Raw genomic sequence first — 26,796 nt, forward strand, 5'->3', positions numbered from 1 at the left:
AAAGACAGAATTAAGTTTTATTTCACATTGATAGAAACTGTGGAAATTTTTCCACATTACAACGCATCATTTTAATGAAATATTTCTTTCCATAAATAAGATCTTGCTGATTGATAGAACTGAAACAACAGTTTATGTTCTTTAAGGTAAAGCAAAATGACTTAGTAAACGACTGTTTAAAAATTTTTAATCCAGACATAAACATATGGCTTAATTAACATCCTGTATAATCCATTACTTATTATTTTCATTACCAATTAGCACCTATTTATGAAGATGCAGTTGTAACATTGTTTGGTCAATTGGAATACAGCAAAAAAAAAGAATACAGCTCAGAAATACCAAGCATCCATTTCTGCCACATATTAACTGTGTGGTAACTATACCACAGAACATGGTTCTGATTAGCATTTATTATCCACAAATTTGTTTTTAATAATTTTTGTTAGTGATCTGGGATTTTTGACTATTTAAAATCAAACAATTACCATTTTGATGGCAGCACAAAAAACTAATAATTAAAATTGTTTGAATAAATGAAGCTTAAAATCACTGACACATAAAAACATTTTTCTAATAAATTGCGCATTTCCTAAAGTAGCAATAGTGCACAGAAAACAAACTATGCTATCAGGAAACTAAATAATTTCAGAAATTAGTTTTCAGACTTTTTTTTACTATTTTAGAACATAATAGAATAGAATTTAATTACTCTTTCAGTTGCATACAGAAAAATAAAAGCACATGATGGTTTGTTATCTGGGTTGAAGATTCTAATCACTAAACAGGTCTAAGTTTAGACTAAGCTACAGTTAATTGAAATAAGTTACACAGAAAATTTCACTGTTTTCTTTTTACACTGTAAATAAATTTCAAATATCATAGGTCTGTGACTCAGATGTTAAATTATAGCATTATTGACAGTGGCTGTCTATGGCAGGAAAGCAATATTTGGATTGCTATCAAAGACAATCAAGCAAGAACATTGATTTTTTTCTTGAGAGAAGAAAATACTATTAAACAGAAATGACATTAAGGAAAAGGCTGGTCCCCAAAATAAAAGGGCTATTTTTTGAAGAGAGAAATATTACTCTTTGTTGACACTTAGAAGCATTATCCCTATTGTTAGGAATAATGTAATACCTTCTCCTTGTTATGTATTACAATCATTACATGTATAAGTACACATATAAAAATACAGATAGTGCATGGTGACTAAGCAACTTTGGAATAAATCCAATCAAAGTCACAGCATGCAAAAATCTTTTATATCTTAACTGCTCATTCATTCCCGAGCAAATGTTCCTTAACCTATTAATTCCCAAATCATGAAATAAAAAAAAAATCTGACTACAGTATTTTATAATTTTGCTAAATCATAGTTAAGAAAAGGAAGCTAGCTGCTTCACCTAAGTTAATACCAGTATACTGTGGTTCATATTTTACAAATACACATATAAACTGAAATATAAATTTCCTAAGAGGAGACATCTTTTAGTCAGTGTCATTGGCATATGATTGCAAAACATTTTAACACTGCAAACATTAGAAGTTTCAAGACCAGGTACAGGAAAAGGTTTATACTCTACTACAATGATGCTGGTGTATTTTCACGCAAGGCCTCTTAATGACGTCAATCAATTGGAGGTAGGAGTTTATCAATGAATTGCTTAACATCCATCATCTCCTGTTTGAAATAAAGTGGTTTAAGAAGCAGTTATCAGAAATTAAATTGCCACTAAAATGTCATTAACCAAATTCATAGTGTGATTTAAGTAATGCAAAACTCATGTTTTTTGTAATTAATTAATTAAAGAGAAATCAGAATATCAGACATATCAGAGTATTACCTAAGATGGTTAACATTGTACATTGAAAAGACAGCTTCCAGGGCTGTTGTGGAATGGTACGTTAAGCCAATATCCGCAGTGCCAGCATCTCATACAGATGATGGTTCAAGTCCTGGCTGTTCCACTTCCAATCCACTACACCCTGCTATTGGCTTGGGAGAAGCCGCAGTAGCAGATGGCCCAAGAGACTGGTTCTCTGTCACACACGTGGGAGCTCCAGATAGAGTGCCCGGCTTCAACCTGGCTCAGCTCTGGCTGTTGCAGCCATGTTGGAGAGTGAACCAGCTATTGGGAAGATCTCTCTTGGTATCTCCCTCTCTCTAACTCTCAAATAATTTATCTTAATGATATAAATTTTACTTTTGATAATTTTTACATATTTTATTAGGGTATGAAGGGTCAAGGGATAGATTTATTTATTTATTACTGGAAAGTCAGATTTTACAGAGAGGAGGAGAAAGGTCTTCTATCCGCTGACTTACTCCTCAAGTGGCTGCAATGGCCAGAGCTGAGCTGATCTAAAGTCAGGAGCCAGGAGCTTCTTCTAGGTCTCCCGCATGGGTGCAGAGTCCTAAGGCTTTGGGCCGTCCTCAACTGCTTTCCCAGGCCACAAGCAAGGAGCTGGATGGGAAGTGGAACTGCTGGGATATGAACCTGCACTTGTATGGGATCCTGGCGCACGCAAGTTGAGGACTACAGCCGTTAGGCTCCCACATGGAGCTAAAATAAATTTTTTAAAAAGGTAAAGCTATTTTGACATAAAAAAATTAGAAATTCATTCAGAGGGTTTTTAAAATATACATTTTTTACAAACTTCAAAAAAGTTTATTTAATTTGAAAGACAGGGTTGGAGAAAAGTTTATTTAATTTGAAAGAGTTGGAGAGAAAAGAGGAGAGAGAGATCTTCCATCTATTGGCTGAAGCCAGGAGCCTGGAACTCCATCTAGGTCTCTCACATACGCAGCAGGGGATGAAGCACCTGGGCCATCTTCCACTGCTTTTTCAGGTGAATTATCAGGGAGCTCTATTGGAAGCGGAGCAGCCAAGACAAGAATCAGCACTCATATGGGACGGAAGAGTAACAGACAGTAGCTTAACACATTGCACCACAATGCTTCCAACCCCCCCTGCTTCTTTCTGAAGACTCATACATGCATCGAGCTCAGAATTTTTTATATATAAAAAAAGTCAAGCCCCAGACCCACTCAGATCACACTGATTTTTTTTTTTAAAGATTTACTTACAGATTTACAGAAAGATCTGCCATCCACTGGTTAATTTTCCAAATGGCTTTGAAGGCCAGAGCCGAGCTGATCCAAAACCAGGACCCAGGAATTTCTCCTCCCGGTCTCCTACACAGGTACAGGGTCCCAAGCCTTTGGGCCATCCTCTATTGCTTTCCCAGGCCACAAGCAGGGAACTGGATGGGAACTGGAGCATCTAGGATATGAACTGGTGCCCACATGGGATTCTAGCATGTGCAAGGTGAGGGACTTAGCCACTAGTCTACTGTGCTGGGTCTGATCTTGTTGATTTTTTTTTGTTAGTTTTTAAGATTTATTTATTTTTATTGCAAAGTCAGATACACAGAGAGGAGGAGAGAAGATCTGTCCGATGACTCACGCCCCAAGTGACTACAACAGCTGATGCTGTGCCGATCTGAAGCCAGGACCTAGGAACTTCCTCCAGGTCTCCCACACGGGTGCAGGGTGCCAAGGCTTTGGGCCGTCCTTGACTGCTTTCCCAGGCCAAAGCAGGGAGCCAGATGGGAAGCGGGGCTGCTGGGATTAGAACCGGTGCCCATATAAGATCCTGGCTCATTCAAGGCGAGGACTTAAGCCGCTAGGCTACCGTGCTGGGCCCCTGATGTTGATTTTTAAACAACCATATTTTCTACTTTACTGAAAAAATAACAGGTACCTGGTGTGAGCTCCCAAGTACTCTGTCCTCTACCTGACATTCCATGTATATCCATCTATTCCTTTCATCTATTCATAACACCCCCACCTCAGGAGCTATTTGTACATATTGAATTATCCCTCTAATACCTTTTCTTTGAATTTTCTTCTTCTGTTTATCATATCCATTTCCTTCCTTTTCCCATTCACAAATGTCTTTATCACACTTTTCATTAAAATACTTCCTACTCTTCAACCTCTTAATTAAAATCTTTTTTTTTTTTAAAGATTTTATTTTTATTGGAAAGCCAGATATACAGAGAGGAAGATCTTCCGTCCGATGATTCACTCCCCAAGTGAGCGCAGCGGTCGGTGCTGCACCGATCCGAAGCCGGGAACCAGAAACCTTTTCCAGGTCTCCCACGTGGGTGCAGGGTCCCAAAGCTTTGGGCCGTCCTCAACTGCTTTCCCAGGCCACAAGCAGGGAGCTGGATGGGAAGTGGAGCTGCTGGGATTAGAACCGGCACCCATATGGGATCCCGGGGCGTTCAAGGCGAGGACTTTAGCCGCTAGGCCACGCCGCCGGGCCCTAAAAATCTTAAAAAAAGAAAGAAAGAGGGCCTGGTGGCATAGCCTAGCGGCTAAAGTCCTCGCCTTGAAAGCACCAGGATTCCATATGGGTGCCGGTTCTAATCCCGGCAGTTCCACTTCCCATCCAGCTCCCTGCTTGTGGCCTGGGAAAGCGGTCGAGGATGGCCCAAAGCCTTGGCACCCTGCACCCACGTGGGAGACCCGGAAAGAAGTTCCTGGTTCCCGGCATTGGATCAGTGCGCACTGGCCCGTTGCGGCTCACTTGGGGAGTGAATCATAGGATGGAAGATCTTCCTCTCTGTATCTCCTCCTCTCTGTACATCTGACTTTGTAATAAAAATAAATAAATCTTAAAAAGAAAGAAAGAAAGAAAGAGAGAGAGAGAGAGAGAGAGAGAAAGAAAGAAAGAAAGAAAGAAAGAAAGAAAGAAAGAAAGAAAGAAAGAAAGAAAGAAACATCTATACTAGTGTTGGCACCATGGCAAATGGTTGCCAGATTGAGTGCTAGCTGCTCTGCTTCCAAGCTAGAGCGCTCTGTTAATGTGCCTGGGAAAACAGCAGAGGATGGTCCAAGACCTTGTGCAACTGTACCCGTGTGGGAGATGCAGAAAAGCTCCAGGCTCTGGAGGTTATAGCTATTTGAGGAGTGAATCAACGGATGGATGATCCCTCTTCTATCTCTCCTCTCTGTAAATCTGCCTTTCAAATAAAAAAAAAATCTTTTTTTTTAAAAGAAAAAAAACAAACAAAAAAAGAAAAAGCATCTATACTGAAGCAAGCAGTTAGTCTAACATTTAGGATGCTTGCATCCCACACTGGAGTACCAGGGTTCCCAACACAGCTACAGCTCCCATCTTCCTACCTCCTGATGCAGGCAGTAAGTGATAACTCAAGTAATTAGCTTCCTGCCACCATAGTGGCAGATCTAAATTGAGTTTCTGCTGCTTTAGCTTTATTCTGGTCTTTGTGGACATTTGGGTAGTGAACCAGCAGATGGGAATACTCCCTTGGCCTCTCAAATACTTCATTTTTGTAAGTACCTCTACTTTCTCATCTCCCTATTTACATAATCCACCACGGTTTGGCTCTACGTCTGCCAAATAACCCCGGTCACAAGTAGACTAATATCAGATAGCCTCTCTTGGACATTCTGCAAAACCCTTCTCTGAAACATGAGTCACTGCTTTTTCTCATTCTTTTCACACTGAAAACATTAATTCCTTTCCTCGTTGCATAAATCCAAATGTATCCCTAGGGGAAGCACTGTGGTAGAGCACATTAAGCCATTGCTTGCACCATAGGCATTCTCACATCAGAACACTGGATTGAGTTCTGGCTGTTCTGCTCCTGATCCAGCTCACTGATAATGCACTGGGAAGGCATTGGAAGATGTCCAACTACTTGGGCACATGCCACTCATCCAGGTGGAAGACCTGGATACCATTCCTGGCTCCTGGATTTGGAAGGCCCAGACCTGGTTGATATGGCCATTTGTGGAATGAACCAGCAGATGGACAATATCTGTTTTTGTCTCTCTGTCTCTATCATTCTGTCTTTCAAAGAAACAAGTAACTAAAACCTAATAAATATTTCCCCCAAAAGTTCTATCCCTCAGCATTTTTATTCTGCGATGATAAATTTTCATTGATCAATAATACTGGTACTTATTTCAAATATCTATTTCCAGAATTAAGCTTCAGCTGTATATTCCCAACATCTCATTTTGATATATGAATCTCAAAATACATTCACTAACCTCAATTTGGTCTCCTCATTACTCTAAATTCCTTCTATCTGTTTTATGATGACATCTTCTTCATCATTTCAGCTAGGAATCAGAAGTCTCTTTGATGCCTCTTTCCTATCCCTATAATCTCTAAATCCCACTGGATACTGCCTCACCTGCTTCAAGAACACAGATAAGATCACACTGTACTTTAATAAAAAAAATCTCACTGTCTTCCTTCCCTACTGCCTAGGCAACAAATATCAACTCAGCAAAAACATAAAAAGATTCTTGTCTTCTGTCCTGTGAAACCTAGCATTTCAAAAGGCCACAGCCAAACTAGACAGCTTGCTTTTCCTATCCCTTCTCTGCACTTGCTATCTACTACCTACAAACTCTTCAAAATATGGCTTTTTCATCATGCTCTCAGTGTCTCCTAAGAAAATAATTTCACTCTCCTCAGGGAGTTTCTCAAGGCATTAAAAAAATTTCTAGTACAATACGGTAGACATTCTGCTTTCTGTATAATTATTTTGGTATAATATATATATATATATATATATATACATACATATATATATATATATTTCTCCTCTACTAAATTTATACCTGTTACATTCTAATAAAAGGAATGTTTATCATTTGTCTTTGAATTATGCATAAAGCTAGTAAATAACAATCAATAGATATTCAACAAAACTGAGTAAACTTCTATCTAATGACCTAAGAAAAATTTATTCATGCATTAACTCCTCTATCTTGAAAATGCCACATGAAGGGCCTGGTGTTGTGACCTATGTTAAGCCTTGGGTTCTAGCCGATCTATTTCTGATCCAGCTCCCTTCTAATGTACTTAGGAATGCAGTGGAAGAGATAAGCCAAGTGCTTAGGCCCCTGCACCCACGTGGAAGTCAAGATGGAGCTCTTGGCTCCTGACTTCAGCCTGACCCCAGTCCTAACCGTTGCAGTCATTTGGAGAGTGAATAAGTGGACTGAATATCCCATTCTTTCCTTCTGTTTTTGTAACTCTCCCATTAGATAAGTCTTTTAAAAGAAAAGGAAAAGAAAATATCTTACAGAAGAAAACTGCTTCTGTGGCCTTGATTACTGCTTCTAGACACTCACCTGCTGACACGAACTGTGCATCATGCCTTCGTAGGTCTTGAAGGTCACATTGGCCGGGTTTACTAATGTTTTCAGTTTTTCTGCAGTAAGAGAACCAATCATTAACGGAACTAAAGGGTCACAATCCCCATGGCACTGGAGAATAGAAATATCCCTGTTGGCACCATTGATAGGACCCTACAAAACAAAACACAAATAGAACATATGTTAGACACATAAAACTGTAGCTAGAGATGTGAACACACAATATGTGATTACAGGCTGAACACCTCAATCTAGAAATCCAGAATGTTTCCAACTTTCAAAGTCATACTTCAGATTTTAGGTTTTCAGATTCGAATGTTCAACTAGTGAAGTCTATGTAAATACTCCAAAACCCAAAAACTTTGATATCTGAAATACTTTCAGTTACAAGCATTTTTGATTCAAGGACATTCAATCTGTATTTACATTATATTTTGTCAAACAAAAAGTGAAAAAAACCAAGACTCAGATTTACCAATGAATTTGAAAATGTTTACACCTCCTTTCCAATATGCAGCACACCACTTCATTGTTGAATATTTATAGGAATTACATTCTATGGCAAAAATCTGCTAAGCAACATAGGACACACAGAACACTCAAAAATATTTTTTATGTTAAAAATAGCCCTTATAGTTCTTATATATAGCTTAAGACCTAACAAACTCTTCAAATATAAGATTTGGCAAGATTTCTTATCACATTCTGTTTGCTATCATAAAAACAATATAGTAGACATACAACCACTAGCAATATTATCACCAAAGACTAAGATGATTCACTTTTTCTAAAAGATTTATTTTTATTGAAAGGCAGATTTATACAGAGAATAAGAGACAGAAAGATCTTTTGTCTGGCCACTTCCCAAGTGGCCACAACCACTGGAGGTAAGCCAATCTAAAGCCATGAGCTTCTTCCGGGTCTCCCATATGGGTGCAGGGTGCCAATGCTTTGGGCAATCCACTACTGCTTTCTCAGGCAACAAGCAGGGAGCAGGAAGAGAACTGGAGCAGCACCCATACAAGATTTTGGCACATGCAAGGTAAATACTTAGCTGCTAGGCTCTCATGCCAGGCCTAGTCTAAGATTCTTACACACAAAAAAAGGTTGACTGATGTATCATGAATGTTGGGTGGTAATGATGTTCCAGTACAGGTTTACGAACTGTAACAAATGTACCCCTGTGGTATGAAGGAGGCTGTATGTGTGTGGCCATAGAAGGTAAATGGCAGTTCTGTACTTCGCCTCAGTTCTGTGAACTTAATGCTGCTCTAGAAAGTACAGAGCAGGACCCTGAGGACGCTTCCCTCCTCCCACCTTCCTTCCCCCAGCCTGCGCTGAGATCCAAGCCTCTCCAGCCCAAAGTTTGAACGCCATTTAGCAACCACTGTAGCAGAAACAGGGCCGGTGAAGGATAGTGAGATGGAGTCGGCGGCCTCAAGCCAGTCAGGAGGACCCCCTGCGTGCGTGTGTGTGTGTGTGTGTGTGTGTGTTGGGGGTGTGTTGCTGTTTGGGAGTTCTGCTTGCTGTGCGGAGCACGGCTGGACTTCTTCCTGTGGCAGCAGCTGGCAGCAGCTGGCGCATGTGCGCGGCTGGTCCATCTGGGTGGAACTGACTGAGGTAGCCCTCCCCATCTCCGGAGAAAGAACTGTCTGTGTCTCCCCATTTGGGAAAGCTCCCTCAGCCTGGGTGGAAAAGTGTTTGCTCTGAACTGAACAGTATCCAGCCTGGACTGAAACAGAGTCAGTCCCCATCATGTAAAACTGAGACCCACAAAGAAACAAGCAAACAAAATAATTCAACAAAACAAAACAAAACAAAACAAAATAAAATAAAATAAATAAAAGAAAGAAAGTACAGGCCAGGGTGGCTCTGTGGCGGGGTGTGAAGGCACTCACGTCCTGGGTGCCTGGGTTAGACACCTGCCATTGGCTCCTGGCTCCAGCTTCCAGATAATGCAGACTTTGGGAAGCAGCATGACAGCTCAATTTGTGTCACAAGGGAGATCTAGATGGAATTTCTGGTTCCTGTCTCGGCTCAACCCCTGACTATCATGGACAGTAAACCATGGACAGTAAATCATGACTATCTGGGCAGTAAACCAGCAGGTGAGACCTCTCTCAATCCTTTCCTTTCACCCCTCCCTCATTCTACTTGTTACAGTTTTTAAAAGCAAAGTTTATTAATTACAAAAAAAAAAAAAGGATGGCCCCTTTCCCAACATTATCTGTTACTTTTTAGCCCAGGAATCCCATGTTGCATCCAATACTATACCTGTGGAAACGAAGCCCGAAGTGGAAGCCAGCAACTGAGTGCGGTTACACCTGCCAGTTTCTGCTGTGTGGTAAGAGCAGTATATAAAGACAAAGCTCCTCCCTGGAAACACAAGCGGGAAAAGTTAAATGAACACATATTCTGTGTGCAGGAACTTCAGAAACTTCTTTTATTAACATCTATACAAAAGTCAAATAAAAAAAGATCACACAAATGGTGGAGCTATATACACCCCACCATTTCACTACACAAAGAGATACCAAGATACAGTGAACAACATAGTACTCTGCACTTAGAGTGTGCCTCAGGAACACTCTGGGACAGCAACAAGATAGAGCAGGTTCAACTGCTGTCTGAGATGCCAGCATTCCACACGGGCACTGATTCTTGTCCTAGCTGCTTTACTTCTGATCCAGCTCTCTGCTAACACACCTGGAAGGCAGTAGAAGATGGCGTAAGTGTTGGGCCCCTGCCACTCCCAGGGGAGACCCAGATAAAGGCCTGGCTTCAGCCTGACCCAGACTTGCCAGTACAGCCACTTGGGGAGTAAATCGGTGAACTTAAGATCTCTCCTTTTTGTCTGTAATTCTGCCTTTCAAATAAATAGAGAAATCTTTTTTACAAGAAAGGAATATTCTGAATATCTGTAACTATCTTCTGCTCTGAAAAGTCTTAGACATAAAATCAATCTAATCCCCAAAGTATGCATTTTAAAGTAAGAATTCGGAATAATTAGGGCTGTATTATAGACACTGCAGCTCTGGGAAGTACACCTTGTGCTCTGGACATATGCCCATCAGACACCTAGATGCCCCTCTTCTGATGGTGCACACGAGTCACTGTACCACAGGGGATTTTTTCCTTATCTCAGAGAATTGTGGAATTGGGATCCAGATGACTGGCAGGTCATCTCTGAGTGGCTGAACTCACATCAATTCAAGGACTGGGAAAGTTATACAGTACAAAAACTGAGAGGGCAAGCCCTGATGAAGAGGCAAATGAACAGAGAGGAAGGTGGGGAGGAAGTCCTGATGGCTTTCCCAGTTCGCGTCACTTCTTGAAACAGTGCCTCTCTCATCCTTCACGGCCCTGACATGATGCCACACTCAGCTCACCCCTTCTTGCTTAAGATGCCAGGAGCTGATTTCTGTACTACGCAATCCATGCTTCTTAGATACAGACTCTTACATGTACTTCCCATTTTGAATCAATCATTCATGTTCCTACATTTGCATAAAAACGTACATTATAATGTACATTATCTGTGAATTTCAACAAACACTAAATCATAACATTTTACTGTATTGTTTCAATAACCTCTTTCTATTGAATTCTATTTTTTAAATGATTCCAGAATTCTGAATCCTAAGCTACTGATTCAGGAGATTCGCAAATCAGAAGCTAGAGTGCTGTGGGGCTGAGTTCCCTGGAGACAGCTGAAAAGCAGAGTCAAGATGTGAGGTCACTGTGAGGAGGTGGTGTCTGCAGAGAAATGATACACGGAAGGAGAAAAAGACAAAGGAAATAATGCTAAGAGTAAACATCACATATTAACATTTAAAGCCTATTTTATGTAACAAACAAGGTCTCCTACCCTACTATTCTTAGCAATAGTTTTCTCTTAGAACAACGGTCTCAACATCTAATGTTATCAGAATATCATTTAATAAAATGCATATTGTGTTAATTTAGAAACTTAACTACATGTCTTGGCTATTTTTATTTTTTTAATTTATTTTTATTTTCATCTTATTTTTGTAAAGATTTATTTATTTTTATTACAAAGTCAGATATACAGAGAGGAGGAGATATAGAGAGGAAGATCTTCCATCCGATGATTCACTCCCCAAGTGAGTGCAACGGCCAGTGCCGATACGAAGCCAGGAACCAGGAACCTCTTCCAGGTCTCCCACACAGGTGCAGGGTCCCAAAGCCTTGGGCCGTCCTTGACTGCTTTCCCAGGCCACGGCGGGGAGCTGGATGGAAAGTGGAACTGCCGGGACTAGAACTGGCGCCTATATGGGATCCCGGTGTGTTCAAGGCGAGGACTTTAGCCACTAGGCCATGCTGCCAGGCCCGGCTACTTTTATTTTTCAAGACATATTTTATTTTATTTTTTTTGTAAAGATTTTTATTTATTTTATTACAAAGTCAGATATACAGAGAGGAGGAGAGACAGAGAGGAAGATCTTCCGTCCGATGATTCGCTCCCCAAGTGAGCCACAACGGGCTGATGCGCGCCAATCTGAAGCCAGGAACCAGGAACCTCTTCTGGGTCTCCCACGCGGGTGCAGGGTCCCAATGCATTGGGCCATCCTCGACTGCTATCCCAGGCCACTAGCAGGGAGCTGGATGGGAAGTGGAGCTGCCGGGATTAGAACCGGCGCCCATATGGGATCCCGGGGCATTCAAGGCGAGGACTTTAGCCACTAGGGCACGCCGCCGGGCCTGACATATTTTATTTTTATTGGAAAATCAGATATAGAGGAGGAGAGATATAAAGGAAAATCTTCCATCCATTGATTCACTTCCCAAGCAGTCACAATGGGTGGAGCTGCGCTGATATGAAGCCAGGGGCCTGGAGCCTCTTCTGGGTCTCCCATGCGGGTTCAGGGTCCCAAGGCTTTGGGCCATCCTCGGCTGCTTTTCCAGGTCACAAGCAGAGAGCTGGATGGGAAGCGGGGCTGCAAGGATTAGAACCTGCACCCATACGGGATTCTGGTGTGTGCAAGGCAAGGACTTTAGCCACTATGCTACTGCGCCGGGTCCACGTCTTGGTTATTTTAAGACAATGCACTCTATGCTAAAGCTGAAGCCAGGAATTTCACGTGGGCCTCCCATATGAGCAGCGGGACCCCAGGCATCTGGACCATTTTCTGCTGATTTCCCAGACAACAGCAGAAAGCTGGTCTGGATGAATGCAGGGCAGTCGTGACTTGAGCCAATACTCATAACTCGTATGGCTTAATTCACTATGCCAAACTCTACTTGAGTTTGAAGGCAAAGGTGAAGACAACTTGAACAGCAAAGAGATGCACATAGTAGCATCTAATTAGTTTCAGTCCAAACTAAATTCAGAAGCAAAGGAAATATATCAGTCAAAATTGCCTAAAAAAGAATTTCTTAATAAATATACTCATGGTACCAACATAATATTTATACTTTCTTACCTGAGAAAATCCTCCCAAAATAATTCTGTTAGAAGGAATGCCATTCTTCACCTCTTGATCTATCAAAGCCTTTACTAAAAATGACAGAAAATTAATCAGTGATACTTTCAAAGTTCAGTCCACTGATACAATTTAAAATAAGAAAAAATAGAGTTAATAAACTAGATTTCAAGTAGAAACAGATGAAATATTTGAAACACAAAATTAGAATGTACTTCCATAATTAATTGTCTCAGGTGCTACATGAAGTAAATCTTCAAACAAAATTTTTAAATACCTCTTTACCAAGAAACGGGTAATGCATTAATCTATGAACAATTCTGTTTCGTTCCTTTTTTTTTCAGATTTATTTTATTTTTATTGGAAACTCAGATATACAGAGAGGAGGAAAGACGGAGTGTTAAATCTTCCGTCCGATGATTCACTCCCCAAGTGGCCGCAACAGGCCGGAGCTGTGCTGATCCGAAGCCAGGAACCTCCTCTGAATCTCCCACATGGGTGCAGGGTCCCAATGCTTTGGGCTGTCTTCAACTGCTTTCCCAGGCCACAAGCAGGGAGCTGGATGGGAAGAGAGGCTGCCGGGATTAGAACTGGTGCCCAGATAGGATCCAGGTGTGTGCAAGGCGAGGACTTCAGCCATTAAGCTACCACTCTGGGCCCTCAATTCTGTTTCTATACAGTTTTTTTTTTTTTTTTTCAGTTAGCCACAAGCATTTGCTCCTTAGAAGTTGACGTTTTCACTGTAGGTTGTTAGGTAGATGACACAATCTGTATTTCAGTGTTTCAAATTGTTCCTTGTATTAAAAAAATACCAGCACTAATTTTTTTCTATAGTCTAAGTGATATGAGAAAAACATCAAATTAATACTTCTATTTCTAAAAAATACTGTTACATATATCATATGAACAGGATAGCTGATGAGTCCCAGGATTTCCTGAATCATTATAATCCTGTATTTCTGGAATAGCCTGTGCTTACCATTTTCTGCTGCTTGTTTAATTCCAGGTTCATCCTCCTGTGCATCTGGCGAAAGTCCTATAATATCAAACCTGGAAAAAGGATCAAATCTTAAAAGAACCAATTGATTCTAAGAAAATCTCTTCTTCATAACTGTTTTACTTTACTCACAACAGTCTGAACAAAAAGGACTAAACAGAGATATTCTCTAAAACTTGAAATTATAGGAAATTAAAATGTCCACAGAAACTAAACAATTGAGATCACAAAGGTGACATTCTATGCATTTCTTTCATTTTAACTACATTCAAATTCTAATGTGAGAAAGTCCCAGCATCAACAATTTCAGAGGCAGAACAACCTAAGAAATTATGAAGTCCAATTCACACAAGCAGGAATTTCAGCCTACAATCTAAAAAAGCTGACAATTCCAGCAATTCATTTCCTCTTCTACTGTATTTTAAGTCAACTCATTATAATAAATACAAAGACTTTTTTTTTTTTATTTGAAAGGCCAAGTTACACACTGAGAAAGAGTCATCCCTCTTTTGGTTCCCAAATGGCTACAATGGTCAGGCCAAGCAAACTCCGTCAAAGTATCCCATGCAGGTGGCAGGGGCCCAAACACTTGGGCCTCTTCCCCTGCCTTCCAGGCACATTAGCATAGCAAGAAACTCGATTAGGACTGGACTATAGTTCATAGGGGCAAGTGGCTCTGTAAGTGGCAGCTTAACCTGCTATATTGCAACACCAGCCCCATAAGCAACAGCATATATTTTCCTACATTTCTATTTACTCATTTTCTCCCGTTTATTTTTGGATAGCTCCTTAAATCTATCTCCAAGTCAAAAGTAAAAAACTTTAAATATATAAGGTTACATTTAAACTATGGCACTTAGCAAATCAAAAATAGTTACTTTAAAACTGCTGGGTACACAACAGCACTTCTCATAATACTAAAGATTTTGTTGAATAAGGAAATTCTTACTTACCAAGATGGCATGGCCATGTTCATATTTAATGTAACAGGCATAACTGGTCTGTGTAGGAAAGAAAAAAAACAAGAAAATAAAAATTTTACCGCCTAGAATTGGACAAAATCCACTAACAACAGATAATTCTTTGAGATTCACACAAAACTGTTTGCTACATTTTGAACATCTGAGCTGTTTGCCATGTTCACATCTGAACAAACCTGTTCTCCATGCCCCTCAATGTGTCCTGAAGACACAGCAGCAGCTGCGAAGGACTAAGTTTATCAAATACAAATATTTCCCTTTCTTAACATCCTTACTTACGAGTTAATCATTTTAAATTCTCAAACACGAGAAGGGCAACTGAGAACCAAGTTAGAAGTACACAAAATAGGAGACTTGTAAGCAAGCAGCTTTGGACATGAGCGCAGATACCACAACACTGATTCCCACAGGCTCAGACCATACTTCTGCTTAGGTTCAATTCTTTACTAAGGATCTGCTCCATGAAGAAGCCGCTAAATAAGTAAAGAAGTGTAAGATTTGTTCAAAAGTCCACTGCATTCAATTCAAGTGCAGGGTGAAATCTGTGCTGGATGATCAGAAGTAAACTAAATACAAAAGGCAAGAACATATACACGTATACTACCACTATCTTGCTGGAGCATGACACACGTCTACCTAATAGATTATAAAATCATATAACAATTTCTTTGAGAAAACATACTTCATTAGGCCTTAGAATAATTCAGTCTTGGTGCAAGTAAGGAATATAATATTAAATTCACCATAGTTAAGAACCCTGTCTCTTGTATAATCAAAATAATAGAGGATATAGCTACCACAAGCCACAGTGCTCAACTGTAGTCTACAGAAGACAGATACTGTGCTTCAGGACAAAAAGGATGTTCTAGTAACTAATCTTCTGAGACAGTTCTTCCCATGCCCTCTTTCATATTCATGTATCTGTCTCAAAGCTATTGCTAATACCTTGTTAACCTAGTATGCACTAGAACCCTTTGGTTTTTTTCATGACTTTTGCTGCTGAGCAACTTTCTGTCCTAAATGTGCAGTTTGGTTGATTTTCTGAATATGCTTAAAATTTACTAGCTTCCTCTTGATCCACCCTTGCAGAACCAGAACCCAAAACCAAATGACAGTCTTCAAACTCTGTGTCTCTTCACTACCTCTAAAATCAGCAAAATGTGTTTTCAACATAAGCTTTCTCAAAAACCTTACATGTAAATCTGTTTTAGAGATATCCCACACGCGGGCCCAGCGGCGTGGCCTAGCGGCTAAAGTCCTCGCCTCAAACGTCCCGGGATCCCATAGGGGCGCCGGTTCTAATCCCGGCAGCTCCACTTCCCATCCAGCTCCCTGCTTGTGGCCTGGGAAAGCAGTTGAGGACGGCCCAAAGCTTTGGGACCCTGCACCTGCGTGGGAGACCTGGAAGAGGTTCCTGGTTCCCGGCATCGGATTGGCGCGTACCGGCCATTGCGGCTCACTTGGGGAGTGAATCATCGGAAGGAAGATCTTCCTCTCTGTCTCTCCTCCTCTCTGTATATCCAGCTTTCCAATAACAATAAAAAAGAAAAATCTTTAAAAAAAAAAAAAAAAAAAAGATATCCCACACACAAACTTAACATTGAAGATCATTGTGCACCTATGATAATTTTTCTGGCTTTAAGTACAATTGACCTCTAAGCAATCTTTTAATTTCCTCAACAAGAGCAACCAAAAAAAAAGGGAAAAAAATTAACTTAAGCATCATTTTAAAGAATTTTACTAATTTTTATTTTTAAACTGAATTAAAGATAAAAACTAATTACAGTCAAATGCTTTTCTGAAAAATTTAAGCCATCACAATTATTTGTCTCCAGAGTTTGGATCAAAAAAATGAGAACTACTCACGCGTGTGGGCAGATATATTTGATATGAGAGCTTCTGATACCTGCAAAGGCTTCTGCCCATCCATGCCTGGGGGAAAATTATTTTAATAATACTGTCAGATACTGTTTTAACTCCTAATAAATTAGTAACAGTAAAGCTTAAAAAATTTTTTTAAGGACAAACATGACTCATTGAAACATCTAAACAGTACAAACTTTAAACATTGTTAAAAACACCATAAACCTGGAAATAATTCAGACTAACTTAAGCTTTCATTAGAGTTTCTGAAAAGCAATATGTGTATCTTCATAGATTTCTACATCGTTTAAAATGTTCAAATAACAGATTTAAAAAAATTTTCTTTACAACTTTACAAAAATGTGTTATGAGACAGTCAAGATAAATGATATAGGTACATTTTACATGAAAGAAAAAGACCAAGTAAATCAGTTATCTAGTATCTCTACAGGCTTATATTATAACTTCAGCATTTTCTTGTGTATATACATACATATATACCTTTCCTTGTGTGTATGGGTACACACATACATTTCAAAATGTAGAAAATAACTATAAATCAGCATTACTATTTCGGCCAGAAATAGTTACTTTTTTGATATACTGCCTTCTGATTTTTTCCCATGAATATCAACTAAGAAATTTTAAAAAAATCACTCAACACCACTAGTCACTGGGAAAAAAAGCAACAAAACCACTGTGAGTGAACACTTCATATGCAACAGATGGCTGCAATCAAAGTGATAATAAAAGACAATGCTAACAGAAAATATAATGTTAAAGAATTTGGAGAGAATTAAAAACTCTCACACACTTCTGGTCGAAATATAAACAGTGTGGTCAATTTAGAAAACAGCTGGCTGGTTCTCAAAAGGGTAAGTATGAAGCAAGGCTATAACCCTGCAATCTACCTCTTGAGCTCTAATGAAGAGTACTGTGGACACAGGTCCACACAATACCCTGTGCACAAATGTTTGCAGCACCACTAGCTCCAAAGTGGAAAGGATTAAAGGTTCATCCAATGGTTAACAAGCAACTTGTGGCATATCCACACTATGGAGAACAATTCACAATAAAAGAAAACATAATCTGACACATGCTGTAACATGGATGGCTCTTGAAAATATGATGCTATGTGCAGTTACAAAACACTGTATTTTTCTATTTATAAGGAATGTTAAGACAGGCAAACTATAAAGTCAGAAAACAGATTAATGGTTGCCTGGGTCAAGGGCTTTGAGAAATTTAGGAATGATGAAGAAAGAGCAATGAAATATTCCAAAATTGTCTGTGGTGACAGTTGCAACTCATGAAGCATATATTCAAAACCACTCAACTGTACTTTAAGCAGATGAACTGTATGTGTATGAACAGATGAATTTAATACAAATGGAGGAAGAGGGGCAAATAAAAAACAGCCTCGTCATGAGGAACTAGTAGATGGACATCAGTCAGGGGAAAACACACACAATGTAATTAAGGTGCATTCTTTAAAACTGTAAAGGACACGAAAGGCATACTGGTAAACTGTTTCAGATTGAAGCCATGACTGCTAAAATTAACACATATTCCTGGAAAGGCTCCCAGACCAGGAAGGAAGCAGACACAGTTGGGAAGGTGGGCCAAATGTGAATGGGGTGTGTGGGTTGTGTAGCACTGATGGATCAGTTCTGATTTCCGAATCTGGAGCGTGCTGGCTACACAGAAGCATCCTTGTGCATGGAGAATGCAAAATGGAATATTTAGAGGAGATAAATGATCATGTTGCAGACTGACCTTAGGAGTTTAAAAAAAGATTCGTAAACATTATGTAATTATTACACACACATGTACCAAGGTACTTTAAAAAAAGAGAATTAGAAGTTCATTTCAGCATTAAAATTGTTCAAAGTCCTGCATTTTTTCACGGATATTCTACAGACTCCTTCATGCATGGATTTCAACTTTTCTTGCACCAAAAGAAGATTTTCTTTTAATGTCATCTTCCCATGCATGCCTTGAAGTGCCCCGGTATACATACATACACAGCAAAGAGGGAAGAAAGAATGACAGAGTCAAAGACAAAGTGCAGGACTGAGGGCATACAAAATGGAACAGAAGCAGTAAAAGATTAACAACTGGAGAAGTTCCCTGATAACACAAAATTCTTTTCACAAAAAGAATGTATTTACTTAAGAAGTTGCACAGTTACACAATAGCATAGTTAATAAGAAATTGCATTTGCATTTATAGACTTTAAATGTACAATAGCAGCTGGAGATAGATCTACCATGTAGTTCCATATTACATGAAGGTCAAGGACAAAATTCCTCTACAGTGATAGAAATCAGAAAAATGGCCACCTCTGGGGACAGAGGATAATGGCTGGAAAGGAATAAAGAAAACTTCTGAGGAACTGGAAATATTCTGTGTCTTGATGGTTATATGAATGTGTTTATGTAAACATGTAACCAGCTGAATGTTTAAGACTTGGTCACTTGATTATATTATGTCCCAACACAATCTTTTTTTTTTATAATTGGAAAGTCAGATTTATAGAGAGAAGGAGAGATAGAGAGAAAGATCTTCCATCCTCTGACTCACTCCCAAAGTGGCTGCAAATGGCTGGCTAGGGTCAAGCCAATCTGAAGCCAGGAGCTTCCTCTGGGTCTCCCATGGGGGTGTAGGGTCCCAAGGCCTTGGGCCATCCTCCACTGCCTTCCCAGACAACAGCAGGGAGCTGGATGGGAAATGGAGCAGCTGGGATGCGAACCAAAGCCCATATGGGATCCTGGCACATGCATGGCAAGGATTTAACCACTAGGCCACCGTGCCAGGCCCCAAAATAATTTTTTTAAATAGCACATCCAACTCTAATAGGTTTTCAGATTGAACCAATTTGGGTTAAGAACTGTAAATCAGTCACAAACCAACTGCTGAGGTCTCCTCTGACTTCCTGACTTCACAGCTACTGAAGTCACTAGAACTGCCTGAGCTTCGCCTCACTGGGCTCCCTGTGGCTCAGTGCTGCTGCAGCCTCAAGTGCTGTGGGAGTAAGCAATACAAACAGAGAACGAACTGGCTGAGACCAGATTGCAGATTTTGCAGTTAGAATTATCTTCTGTTGGGTCCAGCACGGTGTCCTAGCGGCTAAAGTCCTCGCCTTGAACGTGCCAGGATCCCCTATAGGTGCCGATTCTAATTCCAGTAGCTGCGCTTCCCATTCAGCTCCCTGTCTGTGGCCTTGGAAAGCAGTCTAGGACAGCCCAAAACCTTGGCACCCTGCACCCGTGTGGGAGACCTGGAGGAAACTCCTGGCTCCTGGTTTTGGATCGGCTCAGCGATGGGTGTTGCGGTCACTTGGGGATGAATCATAGGATGGAAGATCTTCCTTTCTGTCTGTCCTCTCTGTATATCTGACTTTGCATTAAAAATAAAATAAATCTTAAAAATAATTACCTTCTGTCATGAAGGAAGAGAAATGTGAAGGAGCGTATATGAATTCACTCAAATACATGTTACAGACCTATGTTAAACAATTCCTTTCTGGGGTGGTTTTTTCCCCTCCTTTTTACATATTACACTTCAATTTTTAACAGGCTACTCACTTTTATGACATATTATGCACTGTATTTTTTGTGTTAATGATCACCAAGTTTTCTAATATTATCAGTAGAAGTATTTTATAATACATTTAATTGGCTTTGCAATTATAATAACTACAGGAAGCACAACAGTAATAAATACCTAACACATAAGCTGCCACTCCCTGACCTTGGGCCAAGACCAGAGAGTTCAAGTAATCAAGACATTATCTGGCCGAATAACAGCTTTTAGAGGCCTTTGCAACAAAGTCATCCAAGCAACATTTTAAAAATCAAAACTTTCTGTTACTCCTGCCAATACAATATATATCAGCATAGGTAGCATATAAAATATTTTCTATGGTCAAAGATAACAGAATAGCTAGAGTATAAAATGTTTCCTATGGTCGCTGTTAATACATTTATATGTTTTTTCAATTCCCATCTTTTTCAATATCTAAGTATATCATCAGTGTATTTTCTATTTCAGGATTGTGTTAATGACCTCAGGGATGCCTAAATAAGCCATAGACATCGGGGTATTATTTCAGCTAATTATAGCTTTGGGAATGCACAGCCACTTAAAACCACATTCATAAAATCAATTTCCAACTAACTGTTAGAACCTATAACGAAATACAAGTGCAACAATGTTCCTCAGAATATTAGTACATATAAAAGCTTGACTTCACATGGTTGCTTAAGATGAATGATAACTTCATTCCCTTAAACTTTACAAAGTCAAGTCTCCTTACAAAGTTTATCATGAAAGCTAGCCTGAAAGCTAGCTACTAGAGAAAACAGAATAAAATTTAATTTTATCATTGTTCTTAACACATAGAACTTTGGCTATTTTCTCCTCTCATAGCTCTTACATATCATTTAGCTAGAGATAGAAAAATCCATGATATAGCACAAGAGCTTTAGGATACAGATTCCTGGCAGTTCAAAAGCTTTGTAGGTTACTCACTATTTGCGGGTAAGAGAGCTTGTTGCAGTGTTGCCTTCCAATTCTTCAATCCAATTAAAAAGCAATGCAACAGTATTTCGGGCTAAACCTCGTATATTCCTGAGTCTATCCTATTTGTGCCCAAAGTATTATTCCCAAGTTATTATTACTCATTTTTAATTTGTGATTTTTCCCAAGATATGCTGCTATTAATTCATTTTATTTCAATCACATAAAGCAGTTTTACCCCCAAAGTACACTCTTTGACCAACTGCTCTAACCCAACAGAACAGCCTCCTCATATGACTTTTTTTTTTAAAGATTTTATTATTATTATTGGAAAGCCAGATATACAGAGAGGAGGAGATATAGAGAGGAAGATCTTCCATCCGATGTTTCACTCCCCAAGTGAGCCGCAACGGGCCGGTGCGCACCGATCCGATGCCGGGAACCAGGAACCTCTTCGGGGTCTCCAACGTGGGTGCAGGGTCCCAAAGCTTTGGGCCGTCCTCGACTGCTTTCCCAGGCCACAAGCAGGGAGCTGGATGGAAAGTGGAGCTGCCGGGATTAGAACCAGCGCCCATATGGGATCCCGGCGCGTTTAAGGCGAGGACTTTAGCTGCTAGGCCACGCCGCCGGGACCCCTTATGACTTTTTAAAAAAAATTATTAAATAATAGAGGATGCATTCAAAGCAAATAATCAACAAAAATTTTTTAAAAAGTCCACTGACATCACAAAAGTGTACAGATTATATTCTTTCAGCCAATTATGAATAAAAAAGATTTAAATAGACCACAAATTAAATCACTAAAAAAGTTATGAAGAGGTGCTAGTGTGATGGCTTATAAGCCTAATTCTGCGCCTGCAGGGTTGGCATCCCATAAGCATGCTGCTTTGAGCCCTGGCTGCTCCACTCCGATCCAGCTCCCTGCTTATGATCTGCGAATGCAGTGGAGAATGGCCAAGGCCTTGGGCTCCTGCATCCATATGGGAGAAGTTTCTGGCTTCTGGCTTCAGCCCAACCTAGCCCTGGCCACTGCAACCATACACATGCCAGAGTGATTCAGTGGATGGAAGATCCCTCTTTTTGTGTCTTCCTCTCTTTAACTCTTGATTTTCAAGCAAAATAAAAAAATCAACCTTTTACAAAAAGTTATGAAGAAAATCAAAATAAAGAGGAAAAGATTAAGTTCAACTGTGACAAACTGTTATCTATGGCAAAGAAATCATAACATACGCTGTTTTCCACTTAACATAGCCAAGATACACACCTACACAATGTTCTGACATTTAACAAAAACATATTTGAGAGGCAGAAAGAAAGAGATATCAACCACTGGTTCACTCTCAAGTGCCTGCAACAGGTGGGCTGAAGCCAGAGGCCTGGTGCTCAATCCAGCTCTCCCATTGAAGTGGCAGGAACCTAACTGAGCCCTCTCTGTTTCGTCCTGCACTACCTTAGAGTCAGATGCTGAAATCCAGCCAGATTCAGGAACTGAACCCAGAAATTCTGATGTGGAAGGCGGGAATCTTAACCTCTAGGCTAAATGCCTGCTCACTATGGAAGATTTTAGGCCAATTGAAGAAAAGGAAAAGCATACCAATTGGCACATCCAAGAAACAAGCACTTCAAAAAGTAAAAACAGGGTCCCAGCGTGGTAGTTTAGTGGCTAAATCCTTGCTTTACACATGCCAGGATCCCACATGGGCACAGGTTCATGTCCTGGCAGCTCTTCTACCCATCCAGCTCTCCGCTTGTGGCTTGGGAAAGCAGCTGAGGAGAACAGCCCAAGGCCTTGAACTCTGCATCCATGCGGGAGACCCAGAGTAGGCTCCTGGCTCCTGGCTTCCGATCAGCTCAGCTCCGGCCATTGCAGCCACTTGGGGAGTGAATCAGGGGATGGAAAATCTTCCTCTGTCTCTCCTCCTCTCTGTATATCTAACTTTGCAATAAAATAAGTACATCTTTAAAAAAAAAAAGGAAAAACAATAAACAATCACTGGCATTTTAGTCAACATGTTTCTATTATGGACCCGTGTTCTGACAGAGCTGGTTAAGCCATTTCTGGGACAACTGCATCCCTAACTGACCGCCAGTTCAACGCACGACTGCTGTGCTTCCAATCCAGCTTCCAGCTTGTAATAGCGCACCTGCAATGCCAGCAGAAGATGGCCTAAGGACCCGGGTCTCTGCCATCCCCATGGGAGACCAGGCTGGAGTTCCTAGCTCCTGGTTTTCACAGGACCAGCCCCAGCTGTTAGAGCACTTCAGAGACAAACCAGCAGATAGAAGATTCTACCACTCTGCCTTTAAAACAAACAAATAATCACATATTTGTATGTTTGTATCCCAATGTCTCATCCTAACAAAGATAATTTCTTTCTTATTCTATCAAAATTTTCAGTTTTCCTCTACTTCTTTTTTATTGTTAAGAAAGTGGTAAGGTTTATTCCTAAGATGAGGAATACAGACTCACACTGACCATACTCAGACAAAGTGGGCCAAGGAAGGAAGGGTAGAGAGAAAAGCTGATGCATATAGATAGATAGTTAGAAACAATTTTCTACTTTCCATCCTCTGTGTTTAGAAACAGCAAAAACTAACTCTCCACTTTTAAACAACATTCACATTATGCCTAAGTTTCAAACAGTTATCAGCTGTTTAAATACAAGAACAAAAACCTCTCAATGTGGAAAAAAGGCAATTATAAATTGTGCATATCAAGTTAACACCAAAAACTGTGTTTAATAAAGCTTGTCTGTGCTTCTACTGATTTTCTCTTTCAAGGAAACACTGAATGCTTCACTGTACAGCACCACAGGATCCTCTTCCTCTTGGCAAAACCAACCAGTTTTTCTCAAACTGCTGTGAAATTTTAAGCTCCCTAGCAGGTTTTGGATTGCACACTGTCTCTAAAGATTCCACTCGCTCCTGGCATCCAACACCCAAAACAACTTAGAAGTACTGTGCAATTTTAATGTGTTCCAGAAAGACTTAAAAATAGTAAGGGCCCAGTGCAATGGCTTAGTGGCTAAATCCTCCCCTTGTATTCGCCAGGATCCCATATGGGTGCAGGTTCATTTCTGGGCTGCTCCAATTTCTATCCAGTTCTCTGACTGCGGCTGGGAAAGCAGTCGAGGACAGCTCAAGACCTTGGGACCCTGCACCCTCCTGGAAGACTAAAAAGAACGGCTCCTGGCTTCAGATCAGCTAAGCTCAGGTCGTCGCGGCCACTTGCGGAATGAACAAGCAGATGCAGGATCTTTGTCTCTCCTCTCTGGAAACTTAATCTGCCTTTCCAATTAAAAAAAAATCTTTAAAAAAATCTTGGGGGCTTTGCAAATGAAACTGTGAGATTAGCAGCAAGCCTATTTTTTCTTTAAAGATTTATCAATTTCTATTGCTAAGTCAGATATATATAGAGAGAGGAGAGAGAGGAAAATCTTCCATCCAATGATTCACTCCCCAAGTGGCTGCAGCGGCCGGTGCTGATCCAAAGCCAGGACCCAGGAGCTCTTCCAGGTCTCCCACATGGGTGCAGAGTCCCAGGGATTTAGGCCGTCCTCAACTGCTTTCCCAGGCCACAAGCAGGGAGCTGGATGGGAAGCGGGGCCATCGGGATTAGAACCAGTGTCCCTATGGAATCCCAGAGCATTCAAGGTGAGTACTCTATCTGTTAGGCCACAGCGCAGGGCCCAGCAAGTCTATTCTATACAACTTTAAATAGTGTCCTTAATCAGTAAACCAAAAGCTACGTAGACAGAACTGCATGACCCTATTTCATAACCATTACTAAGAAAGGTACCTACCCAGTATCTCCCAATCCATGAAGGAAAATTACCTAGAAGAGAAAAAGGGGGAATTAATGAAAAGCCTAAATAAAGCTACGTAGAACTGGTATAAACCTTGCCCATAGCTTTGGTTCAGGTGGAAAAATGGGAATACAAGTCTAAGACACCATTGCAGAACGCTACTTGGGGTAAATCAGCTCATCTCCGTAGCCCGGCTTTAAATGTCAAAGGGTGAATCAACCTCTCACCCAGTAGTGCCTCAGAGAACAGATACAGAAGTCCCCGGTCCACATTCTCTAGAAGTCCCCGGTCCACATTCTCAACAGCAAATTACCGGATCCTAAGAAGAGCAGACTGTCCCAACCAAACCAGCAGGGTCTCACAGATCCTCCACATCTTCCCATCCCAAATAGGAGCTTCCAGAGCTAAAAATTAAGTTTGAGATTCTCACGCAAACTTCCCTAAAAATCAGCATTCCGGATGTGTTAAAGATATCAAAGCTTCAAACTTCTTCCACTTACGACAAGAGTGGAAGGCGAGACAATAAAGCGATTTGCTCGCGGATTAAGCTTCTCTCCTCCCACAAACCCGGCGGAAACAGGCAGGGGAGGCTCAGACCCAGATCCCGTTCCAAGGGTCGAATCCCCGCCGCAATGCAGAGCGCCCCGCCACGCGCAGGCCCGGACGCACCGACCACCGCCCCCACCTAGGCACGCGACGCCCACCGCCAGCGAGGGGCAGGGGCCGGTGGCGGGCCGACAGGGCCTCCGGGAGGCCCAGGATCCGCCACTCACCGCGGCGGTGGCCTTTCGGGCGGCGGGCACGATGGCGGGCAGCGGAGCAGACATGGTATTACCACACATACACCAGCTGGCGGACAGCGCGTAGGAAGCGGAAGGGAGAAAGCGCGCCCGGCCTGGGCCCAAGGGCGTGCGAGCTGCGATTCCCGGCCCGCCCCACCGGGCGCGCGCTCAGGCGCGTGCGCGCCGAACGCCTCACTCCCACTCTGCGCGCGCCCGCACCCCTCGAGCTCCACCCTCCCACACCCCGCCCCCTCCTTGCGTCACAATGCCCGAGGCTCGCTTTCCGCCGGGATTGGCTGCTGCCCGCGCGATCCCGCCCCCGTCTCCGCCACGCCTCTCGCGGGCGCAGTCGAACCTTCCCTCCGGCCCCGGTGGGTGTCGTGCCTGGCGCTCCGGAGCTTTGGCCGGGGGCTGCTGGCTGGAACCGGCTCCGGCCTCGCTCCGCCGGCGATCCCGAGAGAAGAAGGCTCCGTCAGGCCAGTCACTCTGCTTGTTCGGGTGCCGCGGCCACAGCCTGCTCCTTCCTCGTAGGCTGGGAGCGCGGGAGGAGCTGCTGCTGTGTTAACGTAGGGCCACATCTGTCGGAGGTGGGGGGTGTGCTCCCCTTCTTTCCCCGACTTGTCCCCGAGTATCGCCACGTGCCGGGACTGAAGGAGACTTTACAGATGGACGGGTGTTGACTGGACGAGGTGGCTCCACTGAGTAAAATGTAGTTTATTCAGAACATTTATTGCTGTCTTGCTCCGTGGGGTGATTCCAGAGGGGACAGGAGAGCGACTCCAACCAAGCCCGAAAGCCCCGGTCTTGGGAAGTTGGGAATTCACTGAAGCTTTTTTCTACGACTCCTATCATAGACCCTTCACAAAGAGAATTTTTGTTTGGATGAGTATTTTGAGCGAGAAATAAACTGTGGTAGATTTTGGGAAAACTCAGATTGCTTTTAACAGTCCTTTGAGCCCTATTCCGGTTAATTAGGGCAGCCTATAGTTACGGTGCTGTGACTGAAAACCAAATTGTATGCTTTCACAGAATGAGGGCCCCTGGATCTCTTAGAGCCAGTTCTAATTTCCTACAGAAGTGGTAGTGGAAACAAGAATTACAATAATCCTATAAAAACACCTTGTTCTTTTAAGGGAATAGAGTTGTGATGTGAATGTTCGAGTTCCAGTTTCTGACTAGCAGATTTCAGG

At 41.5% G+C, this 26,796-nt stretch overlaps 1 protein-coding gene across 1 annotated transcript; it reads right to left on the minus strand.

Moving 5' to 3' along the window:
* On the minus strand, positions 1 to 25,835 carry LYPLA1 (lysophospholipase 1). The gene is made up of 9 exons (XM_004580593.3): positions 25,598 to 25,835; positions 24,822 to 24,853; positions 16,501 to 16,566; positions 14,608 to 14,655; positions 13,637 to 13,707; positions 12,658 to 12,731; positions 9,488 to 9,589; positions 7,190 to 7,366; positions 1 to 1,687 (listed from the first exon to the last, which is right to left on the minus strand). Exons 1-9 carry the CDS (start codon positions 25,664 to 25,666, stop codon positions 1,634 to 1,636), a joined length of 693 nt encoding a protein of 230 aa, XP_004580650.1. The 5' UTR covers positions 25,667 to 25,835; the 3' UTR covers positions 1 to 1,633.
* Between the last annotated feature and the right edge of the window lie 961 nt (positions 25,836 to 26,796).

The sequence above is a fragment of the Ochotona princeps genome, chromosome 9 (assembly GCF_030435755.1).
Source record: "Ochotona princeps isolate mOchPri1 chromosome 9, mOchPri1.hap1, whole genome shotgun sequence".
NCBI classification, from domain to species: domain Eukaryota; kingdom Metazoa; phylum Chordata; class Mammalia; order Lagomorpha; family Ochotonidae; genus Ochotona; species Ochotona princeps.